The 23,222-nt window shown below is 44.7% G+C and overlaps 1 protein-coding gene across 1 annotated transcript; it reads left to right on the top strand.

Annotated features, from left to right (window-relative positions):
* LOC108633327 (cytochrome P450 2B11-like) lies at positions 693 to 23,120 on the top strand. The gene is given in 10 exon segments (XM_018063178.1): positions 693 to 698; positions 3,353 to 3,494; positions 7,144 to 7,268; positions 14,037 to 14,195; positions 14,197 to 14,235; positions 14,602 to 14,743; positions 16,309 to 16,496; positions 16,647 to 16,735; positions 22,715 to 22,887; positions 23,104 to 23,120. Coding segments are annotated over 10 exon segments (1,080 nt in total).

Genomic DNA, 23,222 nt, shown 5'->3' with positions numbered 1-23,222 from the left:
TAAACTCTACATTCATTGGGCTGGAAAGTAAAAGTGTTAGTCGTTCAGTTGTGTCCAACTCTTTTGATCCCATGGACTGTAGCCTGCCAGGCTCCTCAGATTGGAATTCTCCAGGCGAAGAATATTGGAGTGCGTTGCCATTTCTTCTCCAGAGGATCTTCCTGACACAGGGTCAATCCCGGGTCTCCTGCATTGCAGGCAGATTTTTTTACCATCTGAGCTTAGGAAGCCCATTGAGCTATTATACATTATATCATGACAACCCAAGTGATGAACTAAGCACATAGAATTTTTATTTCTTACACAAAGATACACAGTTAATACATGGTAGGACCTGAGTTTGAAAATCCAGAGCTTTGGCTCCAGAGCTCACCTTTTAGTATCTTATTGCCTTGGCTAGAGAAAAACAGATCAGAAAAGAATGAGGGGCACAGAGGAACATGGTGCTGGTAGAGAGGAGGGAAAGACCCTAAAAAGTGAAATCTTTGCAAGCGAGACCTTAGGAAGCGCCCATCACTGTCTCTCGGAGCCTCAGATCCTGAGAGTGAGTTCACCAGAAAAATCTCCTTAACACGGTGCTCTCGCTGCTCATTGCTGGCACAAAACTCCAGCGCCACTCTCAGCTATGGGTTTCTACTCCTCCTTAAAAATCCCGATGTCTTCAGGTGAGCTGGGCTTATGGAGCTGGGACGATGGAGGTGAGTGTCCCTGAGGCTGTACGGGAAGGTGGTTGTCTGATGGGCTAAGACAGATAACTTTCGTCCTGAGTAGTCTGAAAATAAAAAAATCCTTCTATTAGGACTTATAAGAAAAGCACAAAGCATTTGAAGTGGATTTTGCTAGTCTATGAAAGTACATGGTTTTTGAGTTTGACAAAAACTTGCTTTTGAAGTATATTGCTCATTTCAGTTCAGTTCAGTTCAGTCGCCCAGTCATGTCGACTCATTGTGACCCATGAACTGCAGCACGCCAGCCTCTCTGTTCATCACCAACTCCTGGAGTTCACTCAGAGTCGCGTCCATCAAGTCAGTGATGCCATCCAGCCACCTCATCCTCTGTCGTCCCTTCTCCTCCTGCCCCAATCCCTCCCAACATCAGAGTGTTTTCCAATGAGTCAACTCTTCACATGAGGTGGCCAAAGTACTGGAGTTTCAGCTTCAGCATCATTCCTTCCAAAGAAATCCCAGGGCTGATCACCTTCAGAATGGATTGGTTGGATCTCCTTGGCAGTCCAAGGTACTCTCAAGAGTCTTCTCCAACACCACAGTTCAAAAGCATCAATTCTTCCAAGCTCAGCCTTCTTCACAGTCCAACTCTCACATCCATACATGACCACTGGAAAAACCATAGCCTTGACTAGATGGACCTTTGTAGGCAAAGTAATGTCTCTGCTTTTGAATATGCTGTCTAGGTTGGTCATAACGTTTCTTCCAAGGAGTAGCATCTTTTAATTTCATGGCTGCAGTCACCATCTGCAGTGATTCTGGAGCCCCCAAAAATAAAGTCTGATACTATTTCCACTGTTTCCCCATCCATTTCCCATGAAGTGATGGGACCAGATGCCATGATCTTCATTTTCTGAATGTGGAGCTTTAAGCCAACTTTTTCACTCTCCACTTTCACTTTCATCAAAAGGCTTTTTAGTTCCTTTTCACTTTCTGCCATAAAGGTGGTGTCATCTGCATATCTGAGGTTATTGATATTTCTCCCGGCAATCTTGATTTCAGCTTGTGTTTCTTCCAGTCCAGCGTTTCTCATGATGTACTCTGCATAGAAGTTAAATAAGCAGGGTGACAATATACACCCTTGATGTACTCCTTTTCCTATCTGGAGCCAGTCTGTTTCAGTCTGTAAAGCTGCCCTTTTACTAGTCTGTAAATTGCCCATTTACAACTAATTAAAGAGGCCCCTCCTGTTCAAGTTAATGGTCTGCAGATCCGACTTGGAGATGCTCTCACCTGGTCAGACACTGTTATTTCCCAAGAATGAATTTAAGGCCAGAGTGGGGAGTGACATATATAAAATTACATAGCATGTGAGTGGGACAAAAACAGATGACACCAGTTTTACCTGCAACTCATTTTTAGCTGAAAAGAAAAAAAACGCATCCTGAAGTGTTGAATGAATTTCCACCCACCCATCTTTATCCAAGTTATCCTCATGTTGTAACTAGAGTGGAAACACCACACAAGACTTCCCTCAAAGAAGCTTCTAACTTCCTTTTTGATGCTTTCATTAAGAAGGAATGGTAGCCTAACATCTTTAGTAAAGACTTTACAAGATCCTCCCATCAGGCTGCAGGTCATTTTTAGGTCACTTGGTTGAGTCCACTGGTATGGATATTTATCGACATACCATTCTCAGAGGAAGTCCAGGCACAAATTGACAGAGTAATGGTGCACACCATCTTCTAGCACTGGAAGAGTGGGTAAATATGCCGTATACAGATGCCGTCATCCATGAGATTCGGAGATCCAGTGACTCTGTCCCACTTGGCCTACCCCACTCTGCCATCAGGGACACTCACTTCCGGGGATATTATCTCCCAAAGGTGAGACCAGAAGGGCCAAAGAATATTGGTTGGAAGGTGCTGTCCACCCCCAGTCTTATGGTTCATGTCTGGTTCGTGACTATAAGAAGAATTCTTATTTCCAGATTTTTGTGGGAGAGAGGGAGATTTTAGAAAGAGAAAAGTCCTCTCCCTTTTGTTTTGTTTTGTTTTTTTTTACCTTTACAAGATGTTACGTTTGCTGGAAAAAGTACCATGTACTTATTGAAACTTGTTATACAGCTGACTGGTTTTATAATCTGTGTTCTAATCTCTCCTTTATATGAACCCATATGTTTATATATACCTATATACACAATGATTGGGCCCTACTGCATCTGTTATGGTGCAATTTATGTGCCCAGCATTCATGTCACCTTCCCCTCTGGTCTTTATGTCCATACCAATACAATTTGCAATTTGTGTGTGTGGATTTCATTTTGAAATATAACCATACTCTGTAGATATGAACAGTATCAAATTGCCCAATGAACAGCACCCACCCGATTATATTCAGGCCCCAGTCCTGGAGTCAGCTTCCTACAGGGCTCTGTTGAGTCAGATGTGAACCTTTCCGTCGACGGATCATAAAGAAGACCCGGGGTCTTGGGGAGGAGGAATCAGGGTGGCTGGTGAGGATACCTGGAGGGATGGGACACTATTGACCAAATAGGGCAGAACTGTTTCAACATTCCTGCCAGCAACTGTAGAGCCACACAGCAGGTGAAGCTCCTTATCTGCTGAGGATTCAGCCACTCTTTGTTGACGGCCATTTGGGCCCATTTGTCTTTGACGTCCTCTTAGGGCACTCCTGTGTACTCCATCCTGAGTTCTGCCCTCCATGACCCACGCCACTTTGAGAAGCCAGATGCCCTCTACCCTGGCTGCTTCCTGGATGCGCAGGGCAAGTTCAAGAAGCCACAAGTCTTCATTCCATCCTCCATAAGTCAGTCATGCTCTTTCTCCCCCGTGGGCATGTCTGCTCACTCCCACTCTGTATGTGACTCCCTCTCTTGATCCAACTCCAAGCCCTGTGTGAACAGTTTGGGAAACGAGGAGTCTGAAGGGAAGAGAAAGCAAGACATCTTCAGAGATAAGAATAGTGTGAGGGGGAAGGATAGGGATGAGGTATGGTGGGGAAGGAAGACGGAGACTCAGTCAGTGATGGAGATAAAGTGAGAGGCAGAGAGACATGCTTGCACACAGAGAACAGAGAAACCAAGGATCCAGTGCTGAGCACCTGCCATGCGGCAAGAATGGGGAAAGGCGTTTACAACTTTCCTTTCAAGATTAAATAACAACAGTTCTCTCATTTTCATACAAAAAGTGAAGTATGAAGTAAAGGTGAAAATCATCCATAATTCATCACTAAACCTGACCTATTAGTACTACAGAGGATGTCCTTTACTGGTTCTATTAATATTTGCTCACACACAAACATAGGTGGTGGGGTAGGTAAATAGATAATAGGTAGGTAACTTAATTAAAAGTAACAAGAAAGGAAGGGAACAGAAAGGAAGAAAAAGAAAGAAAACTCCTTAATTTGTTTCTTGTTAGCTGGTTTCATATTTAAAAATACAAGCAAGACTAGAGTGAGATATATGAGACACTTAAGGCACAGAAATGTGAGGAATATTCAGTCCTAGGTTAACCCTGATTCAATATGCATTCCTAGGGTTATTCTGTATTCATCACTTATGAAATAATTCAGTTTTAGCCACTGACTTGAAATTCATCATATTTGAAGTGGTTATCCTCCTCAGGTCTATTTCTGTTTGGGGGTTCTTTTTTTTTTGGTAATAATCCATATTCACACTGATTTTCCAATCTGTCTTTTTCAGCTATATAATATTCTTTGAATTATTAATATTATACCTGTACATATATTTTAGTGTTTTCTAGGGGACATTACTCTTCCTTTTTTTTTGTTTGTAACACGTTTTATTTTTCTTGAGTGTATTTTAGAATTATTTTGTCAAAGTCCCAAAATATCCCACTGGGATTCTGCTAGGATTAATCTAAATTTGTATTTTGATTCTGATGCTTTGCCAAATCTCCATTTTTGATAGTAATGGTTTAGTTGCGAAGTCATATCTGACTCTTGTGACCCTATGGACTGTAGCCTGCAAGGCTCCTCTGTCCATGGGATTCTCCAGGCAAGAAGACCAGAGTGGATTGCCATGTCATTCTCCAGATCTTCCCGACCCAGGACCCAGGGATCTAACAGGTGTCTCTTATGTTTCCTGCATTGGCAGACGGATTCTTTACCATGAGCACCACCTGAAGCCCATTTTTGATATGTCCTAAGCAGCAGCAGCAGCATAAAAGGCAGTGTGTTCATTTAGTCCTTGTACCACTGGTGGCATCTTGAACTTTTCTCAAACTAGGTTTTGCATATTTTTTGCTAAATTTATTCCTAAGAAATACGGGAGAAGATTTTGGCTATTGTTTGTAGGACCTCCTTGTCAGCTCAGCTGTGGGCTGCTGTAACATAATGCCATAGACGGGGTGGCTTAAACAAAAGAAATTTATTTTCTCACAGTTTTGGAAGCCACAAGTCTGCGATCAGGGAGCCAGCATGGTCAGGTTCTGGTGCGGTCTCTTCCTGGTTTGCACATGGCCGCTACCTTGCTGTGGACTCGCATGCAGCCTGGGGACCGTGAACTCACTTTTTCTAAGAACGCTCTCCTCTCAGGGAGACCCCACCCTAATGAACTAATTTAAATTACCTAATTACCTCCCAGATCCCTTCTCAAAATACCACGGTGGGCATCAGGACTGCAACATATAAATTTTGGGAGCACAGGCTTCAGTCCAGAGCACTCTTCTAAAGGCATTTCAAATTGTTTTACTAAGTATATCAGAAATCCATTCATCTTTTGGGGTGTGTATTTCTGTCATAATTGAACAAATTCCCTATATTACTTTTATACCTAACAATGTTTCATTTTATTCTCTTGGATTTTCCTAATAACTGATGTTAGCAGCTGTAAATGATGATATTTTGACTTAATTGTTTCTTATGTTAAGGTCACATGTCATGTTTTCCCTAATATCGAGGACTAGCACTTCTGGAATCATGTGAAGGAACAGCACTGATAGTGGGCAATCTTGTCCCAGTCCTAACTTTAAGGAGAATATTTTTATTTTCTCTATGAAGCTGAATGTTGGCTATTGCCTATTCCAGATATTTTATGGCTACTCTACCATATATTTTTCTCAACTGTAAGTCAAACTAAGGAAATGTTTTTTCCTCCCTAGTTTACAGTAAATTCTTTTTAAATTTTTACCCAAGATATTACACTGAGTATTCTCAATAATCTTTTCAACTGTTGTCAAGAGGATCAAATTGTCTTCCTCCTTTGATAGCTTAAAAAATAGTCACTGTCTCAGTGTTGAATGATTCTCTGTTGTCAAAGTGGAACAGGAGAGGCTGGCTGGGTGGGCAGTTTACTTGCTCAAGGCCGGGTAGGAAGTCGTGTTCTGTAGAGGTCAGGGTGGGGCTAGGTTGTAATAAAAAATCTGAACATCTCAAGAACTTAAAATTAAAAGGTTATTATTTTCCTGCTCATGCAACATGCCCATCCCTGACCATAACAGTCATGAAATGGGGGCTAATGGGGACTCTTTCCTGATATATGAAGAAACAGGGGAAAATGCATGACATGCATAAGTTTAGACCTCATTTCACTAGATAAAGGAAATCCCATCCAATTTCAATGTGGCAGAGAAGTTTATGCACCAAGATATATACTGGGAATACTTAATGGATGAACAGTAATGAACGTTGCCACACACACAAGGCAGCTCTCTGGGCTCCTTTCCTTCCCACGAGACTGCGGGTCAACAAGATGCAGATGAAACTCTTGCTCAACCCAGGAACATGCTGGTCCTTCTCTTGGTTACTCCAGTGGACACAGCCTGTGTTGAAGTCAGTCGAGGATATTCAGGGCTCCACCTACATGGTGGACCCATTGGTGATAGTTGACTCCGTGTGGCAGGACGATGTGAGGAGTGGTCATGAGAGTCAGAAAAATGGGTGTAAAGGTGGGCAGGGTGTTATTTAAAGTCTCTGTCAATCATGATGTGGGCATGACTAGACAGTACCTCCATGGGTTGGGGTGTAGGGATTGCGTCTGGGAGGCTGACTCTGTTGACTGCTGATGGTGGGCAGGACCAGGGGGCTGGGAGGAGGGTCAAAATGACCAGAAGAGTGCGGACACTCAGAAGCTTAGAGCAAGGACTGTGTATCCACTGAGCAGAGTAGGTCAGTATTTGATCAGCCAAGTCCCCGCCTACACCAGGGTAGGCCAGAGGTTTTAGCTCCCTTCTGCCCCTCTCTGGGAAGGTCCTCTGGAGGAGGAAATGGCAACCCACTCCAGTACTCTTCCTTGGAAAATCCCATGGAACTAGGACGGTGGGGTTGTGAAGAGTTGGACACAACTTAGCAACTAACCATCATCAACATAGAATCAGAAGTACTTACATGTAAATCTATGTAAATGAACATGCAAATATCCTTAGATTTTCGAGGTGGGGCAACCAACTGCTCTGCAGGGCTCCCCTCATTGACACACTCTCCCTTACACCCACAGGAAAATGCCTCTGTCTGGATGAGAGTTTGGCCCACTCCCAGCCCTTCCTCATCTTTACCTCCTTGCTGCAGAACTTCTCCTTGGGGTCTCAGAAGGCCCCTGAGGACATTGACCTTACACCAAGGGTAAATGGGCTGGGGTGCCGGGGTCTAGCCCCCGCAGGATCCAGGGGAACCCTCAGGAGAAACAGCATCGGCGAATGATTTAGAGAGAGACATTGAGAAAACGAAGATCATGGCATCCGGTCCCATCACTTCATGGGAAATAGATGGGGAAACAGTGGAAACAGTGTCAGACTTTATTTTTTGGGGCTCCAAAATCACTGCAGATGGTGACCTCAGCCATGAAACTAAAAGACGCTTACTCCTTGGAAGAAAAATTATGACCAACCTAGATAGCATATTGAAAAGCAGAGACATTACTTTGCCGACTAAGGTCCGTCTAGTTAAGGCTATGGTTTTTCCAGTAGTCATGTATGGATGTGAGAGTTGGACTGTGAAGAAGGCTGAGCACCAAAGAATTGATGCTTTTGAACTGTGGTGTTGGAGAAGACTCTTGAGAGTCCCTTGGACTGCAAGGAGATCCAACCAGTCCATTCTGAAGGAGATCAACCCTGGGATTTCTTTGGAAGGAATGATGCTGAAGTTGAAACTCCAGTACTTTGGCCACCTCATGCGAAGTGTTGACTCATTGGAAAAGACTTTGATGCTGGGAGGGATTGGGGGCAGGAGAAGAAGGGGACGACAGAGGATGAGGTGGCTGGATGGCATCACTGACTTGATGGATGTGAATCCGAGTGAACTCCGGGAGTTGGTGATGAACAGAGAGGCCTGGTATGCTGCGATTCATGGGGTCGCAAAGAGTTGGACACAACTGAGCGACTGAACTGAACTGAACTGAACTGAAAGAAAGAATGTTGAAGATAAGAAAATAGAGGAGAGAAAGAGGCTGATATTCCTTTGTTTACACAGAAAGCCAGTAAAGCCCTGAGACAAGGAGCTTGCTCTGTTCACGGAGGCCACAGGTGCCCTCCCGGTCTCCTGAGGGAGTGAAGATGCAGAACACCTTCCCGTTCAGGTCTTATAAACCCAGGCAGATAAGTGAACACAGAGAGCCTCTATGCTCCAAGAGATCAGCCTGAAAAAGAGAGTAAGAGAAAGAAAAAAGAAAGACACGGGGTGACCAAGCTTCAGTGAGCAAGGCCCGTTACTTTATTTTCAAAAGGGACTTTTATACCTTCACTTGTACATAGAGGGAAATGAAAGATGCAAGGGCATGCAGAGTCAGCCCAAACACTCCAGCAGTTTTGCCCTTATTGAAGCCAGTATTTTTTCTGCATACCTTTCCCACAAATGATGTTGTGTAGATTATCTTCTGGCCTTGGAGGCCTTTCGACATTTTATGACCCTCTTTTGATAAAGGCTGCTCAACCAGAAAACTGATTTTCCCTCAAAGTGTTTTTTCTTTATATTTCTAATCTATGTCAGCCTCAGAAAATGCTAAAGAGAGTTACATTTCTCATGGAGCAAAGGTGCAGTGAGTTACAAGAAAGAACCAATTAGCTCAAAGGTCTGATGTGGTTCATTTCAAGGCTACACTTGTTTTTCTTACATTCCAACTCTGTTAACTAATGCACTCCCAGGTGCACAGTGGATAAGAGATATGGGAACTTAGCAACAAGCATTGGCCCAGTAATGCCATCTTACCCCAGCACTATTCTAATAACTTTTAACTCTTTGAAAGGCTCTGTGTTTTAGGCTTCCCATGCCTCTCACAGCTGGGAGGCTGTGAACAATCATATGTGTAGCTGCAAGAGTCTGGATAAACCTGCCAAGCAAGCTAGAATGCTAACAGAGGGGATTTGATTTGAAATATTCCTCTCATGTCCAGGAGACTTAGTAGCTAGAGCCCTAAGTTGATTTTCTCCAGAGAAAGGTGGTTGGGGATAGCCCCCTGTTAATGTCAGGAGAGTTGGTGAAAGGCACAAAATAGTAAGACAGACAGATTCTGGTTTTGGGGTAGATGCTCGAGCTGGTCTAGGGAGCCCCTCGAGTCCTGAAGCCTTGCTTATCAGGTCTCTTCCGCATGACTTTGTCATGGCTGGGATGGCCCGTGCTGGCTCCTGGCACTGGGGAGACTGTCCCCTGTATTCCAGGTCAGCTTCCTGCCCTGTAGGGGAGGGGGAAGGCAAGAAGAGGCTCAGATCCCCTCTGAGTCCTTGCATGCAGCCCCTCTCTCTGTCCAGAATTAATGTGTGCAGGCTCCTGACTCCTCCCTGTTCCCTCTCTCCTGTGGAAAGTCCCTTCTGTGGTCTCTCCATCATCCAGCCTGCTGTAGTCACCACTCATCCCCAGATGGCTTGTATTGTTGACTGAGGATATTTCAGGATCAAGAAATACCTGCAATATATTAGTGTTACCACCCCGATAGCACAGTCTGGATAACTGAAGCCACAGAGGAGGACAAGATTACCCAGAGCAGCAGCAGCAGCACGAGGTTCACTGCCTCCCCTCCTTGTCTCATTTACTCTGCTCACCCCTGCCCTCCTCCTATCTCCTTGAACTGAAATGGCTAGTTTAGCTCTCAGTGCTGTTTTCCTGTGCGACTTCAAAATATCTCCCTCCCCTCTCTGATTTTTCCTTTAAAACCGGTGAGACCAAAATAAAGTTCTGTTCTCTTTGGCCAATAGCTGTCTGTGCTTCCTTTGCTCTCTCTCTCTCTCTTTCTTTTAGGTAAATTCACATATCTTGACATTAACCATAACAATTTTAAGGTGTACACTTCAATGGTATTTAGTACAATCATGTTGTGTAACCATCAATTCTATCTATTCCAAAACATTTTAATAAAAAAACTCCATGCCATTAAGATGTCAGTCCCCATTCTCTCCTCCAATTGACCCCTGACAACCACGACTATGTTTTTGGCTTTTATTTTTCAGATGAATTGATCAATTCTGGAAATTTCATATAAATGGTATCATACATGAAGTAATTGTTTCGGCTTTTTCATTTAGCTTAATGTTTTCAAGGTTCATTCACATTTTAGCAGGTATCAGTACTTCATTTCCTTCATGGATGAATAGTATTGTGTTATATGGAAATACCACTTTTATGTATTCCTTCATCAGTGGATTGATGTTTGTTTCCACATTTTGGCTATTGTGAATAGAGTTGCTAGGAACATTCATGTACACGCTGCCCCATTTTTGTTTCACTCTTTACTGGGGTAATAGAAGGGAGGTGTTCTTCTATTTTTTTTTCCAGCAAGGCTTTGCTGGGACTCCTCCTGCATATGGGGGACTGGGAACAAGTAACAGGTTCCCTTGCTGAACTGCTGACTAAGGGGGACGAGCTTGTTCCTTATATGGGGTAAGGGTAGGGGTGTGTCCAGGGGTTAGGTTGTAGGGTTGGTTTAGGTGGTTTTCCAACCCCTCTGGTGAGAGTTGGATCATAAAGAAGGCTGAGGGCTGAAGAATTGATTCTTTTGAATTCTGGCACTAGGGAAGACTCTTGAGAGTCCCTTGGACAGCAGGGAAATCAAACCAGTCAATCCTAAGGGAGTGAAGTGAAAGTCACTCAGTTGTGTCCAACTTTTTGTGACCCCATGGGTCGCATTCCATGGGTATACATTCCATGGAATTCTCCAGCCCAGAATACTGGAGTGGGTAGCCTTTCCCTTCTCCAGGGGATCTTCCCAACCCAGGGATCGAACCCAGGTCTCCTGCATTGCAGGGGATTCGTACTGGCTGAGCCACAAGGGAAACCCAAGAATACTGGAATGGGTAGCCTATCCCTTTTCCAGTGGATCTTCCCGACCCAGGAATCAAACTGGGGTCTCCTGCATTGCAGGTGGATTATTTACCAACTGAGCTATCATGGAAGCCCAATCCTAAGGGAAATCAACCCTGAATATTCATTGGAAGGACTGATGTTGAAGCTCCAATACTTTGGCCACTTGATGCGAAGAGCCAGCTCATTGGAAAAGACCCCGATGCTGGGAAAGATTGAGGGCAAGAGGAGAAGGGGGTGTAAGAGGATGAGATGGTTAGATAGTATCATTAACTCCATGGACATAAGTTTGAGCAAACTCCCAGATAGTGAAAGACAGGGAAACCTGGTGTGGTGCAGTTCATGGGGTTGCAAAGAGTCAGACATGACTTGGTGACTGAACAACAAATAGTTTGTATTTTGTTGCTGGAGGAGAGGTGTGCCCAGGTGCAAGCCCTGAGGTGAAGCATCCCAGATCCCAGGTCGTCCTCATCTCCCCTGACACACTCTAAACTGTTGTTCTTAATGGGTCAGGGATTGACTGTCTCCTCTTCTGAAATTTCTTCCTTCTGGAGAGACCCTAGCCTTCCCTAGCTGTGTAGAATCCCTTACTGAGTATTCTAGGACCTGTAGGGACCTGGACCACTCTGCTGGAATGGGTTGATTTCCTTGAGTCATCATGAGGTTTAGTTCCAACTATTGGAGCCTAGAAGACACAAACTTAACCAAACCTTTAAACAAACAGGGGCTGAAAAGGAGAACAACAATACCCTTGAAGGGTCTAGAAAGGAAAGGAACCACATTAACATTGGAAGGGCTTCCTTAACTGTTGACCAGATGGGGAGGCAATGTCACCCCTTTCAAGAAGCCACTCTGCTTTGGTATATATTTTTGTTAATCTCGAGATTCAAGTTTAATATGTTTCTCTATTTTTATTTGGACCAAAAATTCTTAGTCATAGGTTGACCACAGTAGGGTAGATAACAGAGTGTGAGACATACGTAGCATGAATCTGTATGACTGGAAAAAAAAAGGTTTAAGAAAATGAAAACCTCCTGCCAGCAAGTTTGTTAAACCTCATAGGATACTAGAGAACAAAATAGAGAATCGGTTTTTAATTTTCTATCCTATATTAAATAATAGGATTGGTGGTTGTTTGTCTGCTGAAGCCTAGCAGCTTGTTGTCAAATTTTCTCCATGTTTGTTTCCACTGATATCTGGGTCGGGAAGATCGTCTGGAAAAGGATGCAGCAATCATTCCAGTATGCTTGCCTGGGAAATCCCATGGATAGAGGAGCCTGGAAGGCTGCAGTCCACGGGGTCTCAAAGAGTGGGACTCGACTCAGCAACTACACACACACACACACACACACACACACACACACACACACACACACCTTTAATGGTCATCAGGTCTGTGGCTGTTTTCTTTGCCTCCCGATCTGCCCTGTTTTTTGTTCCCCTGGGTAATTTGTGAATTTTCCTTTGGGTGCCCACAGCAGGGAATACCTACTAGAAGTTTTGGCTCTTGATCCCTTTCTATGAGCCGTAAAATCACAGGTCCATATTTTACAGGGGAATTTTTTGCATATAAAAGTCCTCTTTCTTTTCAGATAGTAATGGACATGAGTTTGGGTGAACTCCGGGAGTTGGTGATGGACAGGGAGTCCTGGCGTGCTGCGATTCATGGGGTCACAAAGAGTTGGACACAACTGAGCAACTGAACTGAACTGAACTGATGTCTTAAAAAAAAAAAAATTCTCCTGAGGACTTCCTTGGTGGTTCAGTGAAGACTGTGCTTCCACTGCAGGGTGCAGGTTCAATCCATGGTCAAGGAACTAACATCTCTTACAAAATTTTCTCCCAGATTATAAAGCAACGTGCTCCTCTTTTAAGGCAAAATAATAGGGACTTCCTTGGTGGTCCATTAGTTTAGAATCCACCTGCCAATGCAGGAGACATGCGTTCAATCCCTGTTCTGGGAAGATTCTTATGCCTTGGGGCAATGAAGGTGGTGTGCCACAAGCTACCACTGAAGCCAAGTTCCTGGAACCCGTACTGCACAACAAGAGAAGTCACCACAATGAGAAGCCTGAGCACTGCAACCAGAGAGTAGCCCCAACTTCCCGCAACTAGAGAAAAGTTGGCGCACAGCATGGAAGACCCAGCACCACCAAAAATAAATAATAAAAATAAAACAGCGTAATAAAGCTTCTCTTTCTCAACTAACCTGGAAATACCTCTGTGGTACATTAAGCTAAAAGGTAAACTTGAGAAAAGTCTGACTGGCTGTTTTTCTCAACTGGGAGTGCGGGCCAGAGTCACATGAATGAATGTCACAAATACAAATTCCCGTGACCTCCTAGCGGACAGTCAGATCTGGAAAAGCTGGAAGGACGTTCAGGTGAGTATTTGCACAAGGCCAACACAGGGTTTCATTTTTCTCCTCTCACATGGAATCAAAAGTCTGGAAGGAGATCTGCCAAACAGTTAACCATGGTTATCTCTAGAAGGACAGGTGAAGGAGGAATTCTACCTCAGACTTTATACAATTTTGCATTTTTTTTTGCAACTGTTGACAAGTTAGGTATTATATTTCTCTGTAAGCCAAACACAGAGATATGCTCTTAAATACATAAATCGTCTTAAGTAGTCAGCAAATTTATCCTGTGCAACCATTATGTTATCAACATCTGACACAGCAAAGAAGATGCGAGAGGTGGAAAGAGACAGAGAGAGGGGCAGGGCAGAGGATGGATGAGAAGGAGACACAGGGAGATGAGGAGAGGTGGAAAGGAGAGGAAGAGAGGCAGGGCAGAGACCAACAAAAAGACATGAGGAGAGGGGGAAAGATGCAGAAAGAGAAAAATGTGAGAATAAGAGATCAAAGGAGACACAGAAGCAGTGAGTGAGGAACTCAGAGATACCGAGACACAGAGGGAAACACAGACATAGAGAGATGGAGACAGAGACAGAGAGACGGAGACAGAGACAGAGAGATGGAGAGGGAGACGGAGGGAGACAGAGATCTCTTGTGAAGGTTCTAGGGGCCAGGAGGGCTGCCCTCCCTGTAACCTGCTAGCTCAGCCCCGGGAGGACCTCATGGCCCCTTCTCTTTCGCAGTGGTTCAAGCTCTACTCTGGCTTCTTGAAGTTCCTTCCTGGTGCTCACAGGCAAGTCTACAAAAACCTGCAGGATGTCAACGCCTTCATCGACCACAGTGTGGAGAAGATCCGTGAAACCCTGGACCCCAATGTGCCCCCCTACTTCCACCCTCCTCCTCCCAGACTTCATCGACTCCTACCTGCTCTGCTTGGATACAGTGGGATTCAGGAGAGGCAATGGGGGGCAAGAGGGGAGGAGAAAAAGACGCGGGGTGAGAAGGGAGGAGAAAGGAGTAGAAGAATCGGGTGAGGGGAGATTCTGAAGGGGAAAAACATTAGCAGCTGATGAAGAGTTACAGAGGCAGAAAGAAGCTGAGAGAGGAAGGGGGACAAATACACCGAAGAGATGGAGAGACGGATTGAAACCAAGCAAGGCTGAGGCGGGAGAGAGATGGTTGAGCACAGAGGAAAAGAAAAAGGGCCAGACGACGTGAGACCCAGAAAGAGGTGGAGGAACCCAGAGACATGTATGTGCAGCAGGGCCCCAGTCTCTCCTGATGTGAACCTTGTGCTTCTGGACCCAGGAGAAGTCCAACCCCAATAGCAAGTGCCACGAGCGCAACCTCATCATCACTGCTCTGTCTCTCTTCTTCCCTGGCCCTGAGACCACCAGCACCACACTCCGCTATGGACTCCTGTTCACACTCATATACCTCCACATTGCAGGTGGGTGGACGGGGGACAGCCACTTGGGGGAGGGGCGTTCTGACCCCTCTGGGGGCTGCAGAAATGGGTCTAGTGGTCTTCTGTGAACCAGAAAGGCAGTGTTCCCCTCTTATACCAGGAGCACTGTAGGGTTTCTTTCCCTCTTTGGCCGTACCCTATAGCAAGAAAATCATATTTTCCCCACCAGGGGTTGAACCCATGCCCCCTGCATTGGAAGCTCAAAGGCTTAACTACTGGACCACCAGGGAAGTCCTGGAGCACTGTAGGTTCTGAATGACTCCAAAACTAAGCCAGCCTAGTTGGTGGATGGATGAATGAAGAATCTGCCAGTGTGGGGAGTTCCTTGGTGGTCCAGTGGTTAGGGCTCAGTGCTTTCACTGTCTTGGCCCCAGGTTCAATCCCTGGCAGAGGAACTGAGATCCTGGAAGCAGAACAGCAAGGCTAAAAAGAGAGAGAAGCTGTCAATGTCTTTTTCTCCATCACTTAAGGATGGACCCATCCATTTATCCATCTGTCTATTCTTTCATTCATCAGTTAAACTAATTCAACATCAGATTCTTTCATCTATGATTCATCTAAGGACATGAACTTCCATTCTTTATTTGGATAAATTGATTCCTCTGTTGACCTTTTAAACTAATTATTCACTGAATGAATTGTCATCAATACATTGGTCCCTTTATTCATTCATTCATCCACATAGTTTTCTAAAACTAGGTAACATACCTTAACCCTTCCATCATCCAGTTTTTCAATTCATCCTTCGTCCAATCTTTCTTTTGATTTATGTACTTAGCAATTGACTCCTTTATTCACCCTTTGTTTATATATCTATTATTCAATCCATCTAACCACCCACTTATTCCTCTTATTTATTCCTTTAAAACAATTAATTCACTTTATTCTTCCATAAATTTAACCATCCACCATTCATGTGGTTTACTGGTTAATCATGTTCATTTATTTATTTGTCTATGGATCATTAATTAATAAATGACTAATTAATTGATCTTTGATAAGGAAATATATCCATTCATTAACATTCTTCTATTCATCAGTCTTTCCATTTATGAATTGACCCACTGCTTGACTGATTGATGTATTCATTTATTTTTCCAATTGTTTGTGGGTTAATTCACTGATCTGTTTTATTATTATATTCCTGAGGACCTAGCACATTGGCACATCTATAATACATGCATGATAAATATTAGTTCTTCTTAGAGGAGGAGTTTCAACAGGTTCATACCTTGAGTTTTCAGTCTGAAATTCTGAGCAAAACTGGGCTGCACATGTGTGTGCACGCTTGCCTGTGCATGTTGGGAGAGTATCCATAACATTCATTAGATATCAACGGGTGAGAAATCTTAGTTTTCCCACTTCGCCTCCTGCCACAAGCTCGTTACTCAGAGGGGTGTCAATGATCTAACAATCTCCTATAGGTTTTTCTGGTTTCATTGGCCTGGAAATGAATGGGCCAATGTTCTGTGTTCCAGCATAGAAAGCAGTGTTCCTGGAGAAATGTCTCTATAAACAAGGTTCATTGGTCCCATGCTTCTGTGCAGAGAGAATCCACAAGGAGATTGATCAGGTGATTGGCTCATATCGCCCTCCAGCCCTGGATGACAGAGCCCAAATGCCACACACGGATGCAGTCATCTATGAGATTCAGAGATTTGCGGACCTCATCCCCATTTGCGTGTCCCACATGGTCACTAAAGACGCTCTTTTCCGAGGGTACATCCTCCCGAGGGTACAGCACCTTACTGGGCTCCCATATTTCCTTTGTGTGAGCCTCCTACAACAACTCTTTTGGTGGATCACTCACTCTTGTTTCATTATGTCTGGGGGTGGGTTGGAGAGGAAATGGAAGTATCTTTTAATCTTGTGACACTCCCCTCAGGGCACAGCAGTCTATCCCATCCTGAGCTCTGCTCTCCATGATCCGGGTTACTTTGAAAAACCAGATGCCTTCAACCCTGACCACTTTCTGTTTGCTTGTGTTTGTTTCTCAAATTTTTGGGCCACTCTGTGGGGCATAAGGGATCTTGGTTCCCTGACTAGGGATTGAACTGGCGCCCCCTGCATTGGAAGTGTAGAGTCTTAACCGCCAATGTGGTCCCCCTGACCACATTCAGGATGCCAATAAAAGTAGGCTGGACCTGCATTCCAGAGTACAGGTGCCATGGTCTCCTTGAGACAAACAGAGGTCTTAGTTCATGGGGCAGTTAGCTTACACCAGTTGCTTTACCTGTATTCACCCATCTCATCTTCACTACAAGCCTAGAGGGGGCTGGAGAAGTGAGATCACATCCAAAGGCACATCTTGGGAAGATAGACCTTGGGCAATTATTTTTAACCTCTTGATTGGTGGGTTGCCATTTTCTCCTCCAGGGTATCTTCCGGACACAAGGATCGAACCTGCGTCTCTTCTGCATTGGGCAGGCACATTCTTTATCACTGAGCCACCTGGGAAGCTCCACACACATTGGTATCAAATATCTGTTGAGCACTATGCTGATCCCAAATATTTTATTGGGGTTTGAGGGTAGTGCAGCAGATAAGTCACATAGAAACACAGTTTTTGCCCCAGGAAATTTACAGTCCAGTAGGGAAGATGAGCATAAGTCATGGTCACAAAATAACATAATTAAATGACTGCTTGCAATATGCTTAAAACTGCTGGGCTAAAGTACGTGCTCAGAGGGCAACTCTTTTTTTTTTTTAACTTTTCATTTTTTTAATAATAATTTTCTTTCTTTCTTTCTTTTTTTGGCCATGCTGGGTCTTCTGTTGATGGCCAGGCTTTTCTCCAGTTGCGGCGAGCAGGGGATAGCTGCAGTACTTGAGTTTCTCATCGTGGTGGCTTCTCTTGTTGCAGACCATGAGCTCTAAAGTGCATGGGCTTCAGTCGTTGCAGCACAGTGGGCTCAGTAGCTGTGGCTCCTGGGCCCTGGAGCACCAGCTCAGCAGTTGTGGTGCATGGGCATTGTTGCTCCGAGGCATGCGGGATTGTCCTACATCAAGGATCGAACCCATGTCTCCCCTGCTGGCAGGCAGATTCTTTACCAGTGAGCCACTAGGAAAGCCCAAGGGCAACTCTTTTTCAGATAATTAATCGTAATTATGATAAGTGCTCTAAAGCTGGCTTTGGGAACATAAAATAGGAAATACTTACTCCCCCTGGTGGGTCGATGAAGAAAAGCTTACCTGAAGCAGGGGCTTCTAAGCTATGACATCATGGGGGAGTATCAGCCAGCCACCGGAAGGCGTGTTCCTTCAGAAGGAGAAGCAAGGGCAGAGCCTGCAGGTGGACACGGCATGGCTCATCTCAGAAAGTAGAACTCTGGAAGACCCGGTTACAGAAGTTGTGTCTGACTCTGCGACCCCATGGACTATAGGCTACCAGTCTTCTCCGGCCATCCATGAAATTTTCCAGGCAAGAATACTGGAGTGGGTTGTCATTTCCTTCTCCAGAAGATAGCAGTGAAGAGCTCAGCTGGCGGGGCCTTGACACGGGGAGGAGTCTGGATGTGTCCTGCCTGCCAGGGAGGGGCTGGAGCGGGGGGGGGGGGGGGGGCGGAGGGGGGGGGGATTTGGGGGGGAAGTCGGGAGGATCTTGACCTGCTCTGGCTTCTCTCTCTCCCCATTCTCCACTCTTTGACCCCATCCAGAGAAAATTCCAATGCCCAGAGTCCTTCTTCTTGGGGAGAAAGGTAGGCCCCAGCATCATGTCCCTAATCTTAAATCGCACAGGTGACTTCAGTGACCTGGGACTCCTAGCTTCTTGCAATGCAATGGCCTCTTCCCTCATTTCATCTTCATGAGAGTCAGGCGACACGTGGGGTGGGGGAGCTGAGGGCCAATTTCTCCATCCATGAGTCCTTTCTGAAGTTTAGAGAATGACAGATGTGGCAACTAAACAGACACAGACAGATAAGGACAAAGAGGTGAGGAACACAGAGAAAGACAGGAGAGATGATGGCAGAAAGAGAGTGAATGTGAGATAATAGAAGAAGGAGGAGGGTGAAGTGAAGCAAAGTGAAAGTCGCTTAGTCGTGTCTGACTCTTTGTGACCAGTCCATGGAATTCTCCAGGCCAGAATACTGGAGTGGGTAGCCTTTCCCTTCTCCAGGGGATTTTTCCAACCGAGGGATCGAACCCAGGTCTCCTGCATTGCAGGCAGATTCTTAACCAGCTGAGCCACAGGGGAAGCCCAAGATGGAAGGTGGAGGAGGGATAAAAGGTAGGGAAACAGAGTAAGACAGAGAGAGGAAAAGAGAAAGTGATATAAGGAGCAATGAAGAAACACTGATGGAGAGAAGAGGGAACTACACAGGAATACTGAAAAATGAGAGAGCACTGCAGAGAGGATCAGACCTGCACAGACAGACAGAGTTAAACAAGATTCGCAAGGACAAGGAAGAGGAACAAGGAAGAGAAAAAGAGAAGACAGGCAGAGGAACAGTGCCTGGCAGGAAGTATAGCCATATAAAAATACTGCGGAGATCGCCATGGGCAGAGAGAAAGAGCCAAAGGGTGTCCAGTTGCAAAGCCCCAGGGATTGGGAGGACCGACTGGGAGGAAGCAGAAGTCAGGCTGTTTTGGGAGAGCCTGGTTGCAGAACCAGTTACTGGAGATGAATCAGCTGGGAGCTCCATTCCGAATATTCATAAGCTTTTGTATCCTAACCTGTAAATGTGCCTAGAAGATGTGGGTTAAGTGTAACTTGAAAAATTTTAACAAGCACTAACTTCTTTACCTTCACAATAGCCCTGCAAGATAGGTGCTGTTCTTCGCACGTTAGGCATGACAGGCATCAAAAATGTCAAGTCCGAAATACACACCTGCCTATATGTGGAGGCTTCCCAGGTGGCACAGTGGTAAAGAATCAGCCTGCAAATGCAGGAGATGCGAGGGATGCAGGTTTATCCCTGGGTTGGGAAGATCCCCTGGAGTAGAAAATGCAACCTGCCATTTTCTTTTTTTCTAAAATTAATTTATTTTATGGAGGCTAATTACTTTACAATATTGTAGTGGTTTTTGCCATACATTGACATGAATCAGCCATGGGTGTATCTATGTTCCCCTTCCTGAACCCCCCTCCCACCTCCCTCCCCATCCTATCCCTTAGGGTCATCCCAGTGCACCAGCCCTGAGCACCCTGTCTCATGCATTGAACCTGGACTGGCGATCTGTTTCACATATGATAATATACATGTTTCAATGTTATTCTCTCAAATCATCTCACCCTCGCCTTCTCCCACAGAGTCCAAAAGTCTGTTTTTTACATCTGTGTCTCTTCTGTTGTCTCACATATAAGGTCATCGTTACCATCTTTCTAAATTCCATATATGCGCATTAATACGCTGTATTGGTGTTTTTCTTTCTGACTTACCTCACTCTGTATAATAGGCTCCAGTTTCATCTACCTCATTAGAACTGATTCAAATGCACTCTTTTTTTTTTTTACGTTTTTTTTAGTTTTTTATTTTTTTAATTTAAAAATCTTTAATTCTTACATGCGTTCCCAAACATGAACCCCCCTCTCACCTCCCTCCCCATAACATCTCTGTGGGTCATCCCCATGCACCAGCCCCAAGCATGCTGTATCCTGCGTCAGACATAGACTGGTGATTCAATTCTTACATGATAGTATACATGTTGGAATGCCATTCTCCCAAATCATCCCACCCTAAATGCACTCTTTTTAATAGCTGAGTAATATTCCATTGTATATATGTGCCACAGCTTTCTTATCCATTCATCTGCTGATGGACATCTAGGTTGCTTCCAGGTCCTGGCTATTATAAACAGTGCTGCAATGAACACTGGGGTACACATCTTTTTAAATTCTGATTTCCTTGGTGTGTATGCCCAGCAGTGGGTTGCTGAGTAATATGGCAGTTCTATTTCCAGTTTTTTAAGGAACCTCCACACTGTTCTCCATAGTTGCTGTACTACTTTCCATTCCCACCAACAGTGTGAGAGGGTTCCCTTTTCTCCACACCCTCTCCAGAATTTATTGTTTGTAGAGTTTTGGATAGCAGCCATTCTGGCCGGTGTGAGATAGTACCTCATTGTGATTTTAATTTGCATTTCTCTGATAATGAGTAATGTTGAGCATCTTTTCATGTGCTTGTTAGCCATCTATACGTCTTCTTTGGAGAAATATCTGTTTAGTTCTTTGGCCCATTTTTTGATCGGGTTGTTTATTTTTGTGGAATTGAGCTGCACGAGCTGCTTGTATATTTTTGAGATTAATTCTTTGTCAGTTGCTTCGTTTGCTATTATTTTCTCCCATTCTGAAGGCTGTCTTTTCACCTTGCTTATAGTTTCCTTCGTAGTGCAAAAGCTTTTAAATTTAATTAGGTCCCATTTGTTTATTTTTGCTTTTATTTCCATTACTCTGGGAGGTGGGTCATAGAGGACCCTGCTGTGATTTATGTCAGAGAGTGTTTTGCCTATGTTTTCCTCTAGGACTTTTATAGTTTCTGGTCTTATGTTTAGATCTTTAATCCATTTTGAGTTTATTTGCTGGGGTCCTTTTAATGGACCGGGACCTGGTGGTCCAGAGGCGACGATAAGAGAGTGAAAGAGAGAAAGAGGCTGAGACTCCCTGGTTTATGCAGAAAACCAATAAAGTCCTTGACACAGGACTTGCGTCTCTCATGAAGGCACCGGGCACCCTCTCGAGGGTGGGGTGGTGAAGGCACAGGGCACCTTTTCGAGAGAGTCTTAGAAGCCCAGGCAGGAGAGTGAGGCAAGACAGGTCTCTGCGTTCTAAGGAATCAGCCAAAGAGAGTCAGAGAGAGAGAGAAAGAAAGAAAGAAAGAAAGAAAGAAAGACATGGGGACCGAAGCTCTGATGGAGCAAAGGTGCTTTAATGATTTCTCTGTGAGTATATAAACATTGTGGTACAAGAAGTTTCTTTCGTCAATGATAAAGATCAGAAAATCAAACGTACAGTAACCGTTACCAAGGGAACAAGGGATGATGATGGTCACAAGGTCAGGAGACAATTCATATCTCAAGAAAAGGGATCAAGACTAAGCAGTTTTGTCATAAAGAGAATGTTTACTAAAGGAGATTCAAGCCTGTCTCACACAATGACCCCCGTTCCTGGGAGCAGCATGCTGTTCCACTTAAAAAGAAACAAAGGACTTGTGAGAAACAGCATGAGGAATCCTCCTGTTAAACATTCCCAGACATTTATTTTTGTATATGGTGTTAGAAAGTGTTCTATTTTCATTCTTTTACAAGCGGTTGACCAGTTTTCCCAGCACCACTTGTTAAATAGATTGTCTTTTCTCCATTGTATATTCTTGCCTCGTTTGTCAAAGATAAGGTGTCCATAGGTGCGTGGATTTATCTCTGGGCTTTCTATTTTGTTCCATTGATCTATATTTGTGTCTTTGTGCCAGTACCATACTGTCTTGATGACTGTAGCTTTATAGTATAGTCTGAAGTCAGGCAGCAACCTGCCACTTTCTAATGATATTCATGCCTGGAAATGAAATGTTATTCGTGCCTGGAAAATCCCATGGAGAGAGGAGCTTAGTGGGCTACAGTCCATGGAGTTGTGAAGAGTTGGACATGACAGAGAATAAGCACACACACCTATGTGCAGGCAGATATGTGTGCATGCACAGGCACACACACACACACACACACACACACACACAAGCAGCAATATCTTGTTATATTCTGTGGGGCCGCAGAACTCTTTGGAAATTGAACAGAAGCTACAAACTCTGTCCTGGAAAAATGAGCAAGGTACATCACCCAATGACTTGCAACTGCTTTCAAAGGATTTGGGAGTCCTCTACCAGTCTACTGTAACTGGAAGTTAAAGGCCAATCCCATACAAATCTATGGCAATGGACAGAGATGTCTGGGCTTTGGGGTGTGACAGGGCAAAGAACGTGCATGCATCCTGTGCCCACATTGTGAACTTCTGTTCCGTGCTAGTGAAGGCATTGCTTGCACAGACTTATTCCTCTTCTTCACCATCACCCTCCAGAACTTCTCCGTGGCCAGTCCCATGACCTATGAGGACATTGACCAGACTCCCCAGGAGAGTGGAGTGGGCAGAGTGTCCCCATTCTACAAGATCCAGTTCCTGCACCATCAAAGGAAGGAAGGTGATCAAGGATACCAGGGTCATGTGTGTTCCCACTTCTGCAGAGAGTGGCTGCTGGACTCTCTCCCTGTCTTCCTGCCTCTGAGGAGCCTGTGCTGTGATTCAGCATCCCTCCTCTCCATGGATGACACCTCCATGGCGAAATCCCATCTACATCTCACCTCCTTCTGTCTTTCTGCAACTTGGCTCAGGATCTCTCTGCACTTCTGTCTCCAAGGCTACAGCTCACCCTGAGTGACTTCTCCCCTCTTGAGAATAGCCACAGCTTCCCTTTCTCAACTCCTTGGGCTCCATGATCTGTGCATCCATGAGTTCACTTGAGTCCTTTCAGTAGCT

Source organism: Capra hircus, chromosome 18 (genome assembly GCF_001704415.2).
Source record: "Capra hircus breed San Clemente chromosome 18, ASM170441v1, whole genome shotgun sequence".
Taxonomy (NCBI): Eukaryota; Metazoa; Chordata; class Mammalia; order Artiodactyla; family Bovidae; genus Capra; species Capra hircus.
This window is presented reverse-complemented; position numbering and strand designations above follow the sequence as displayed.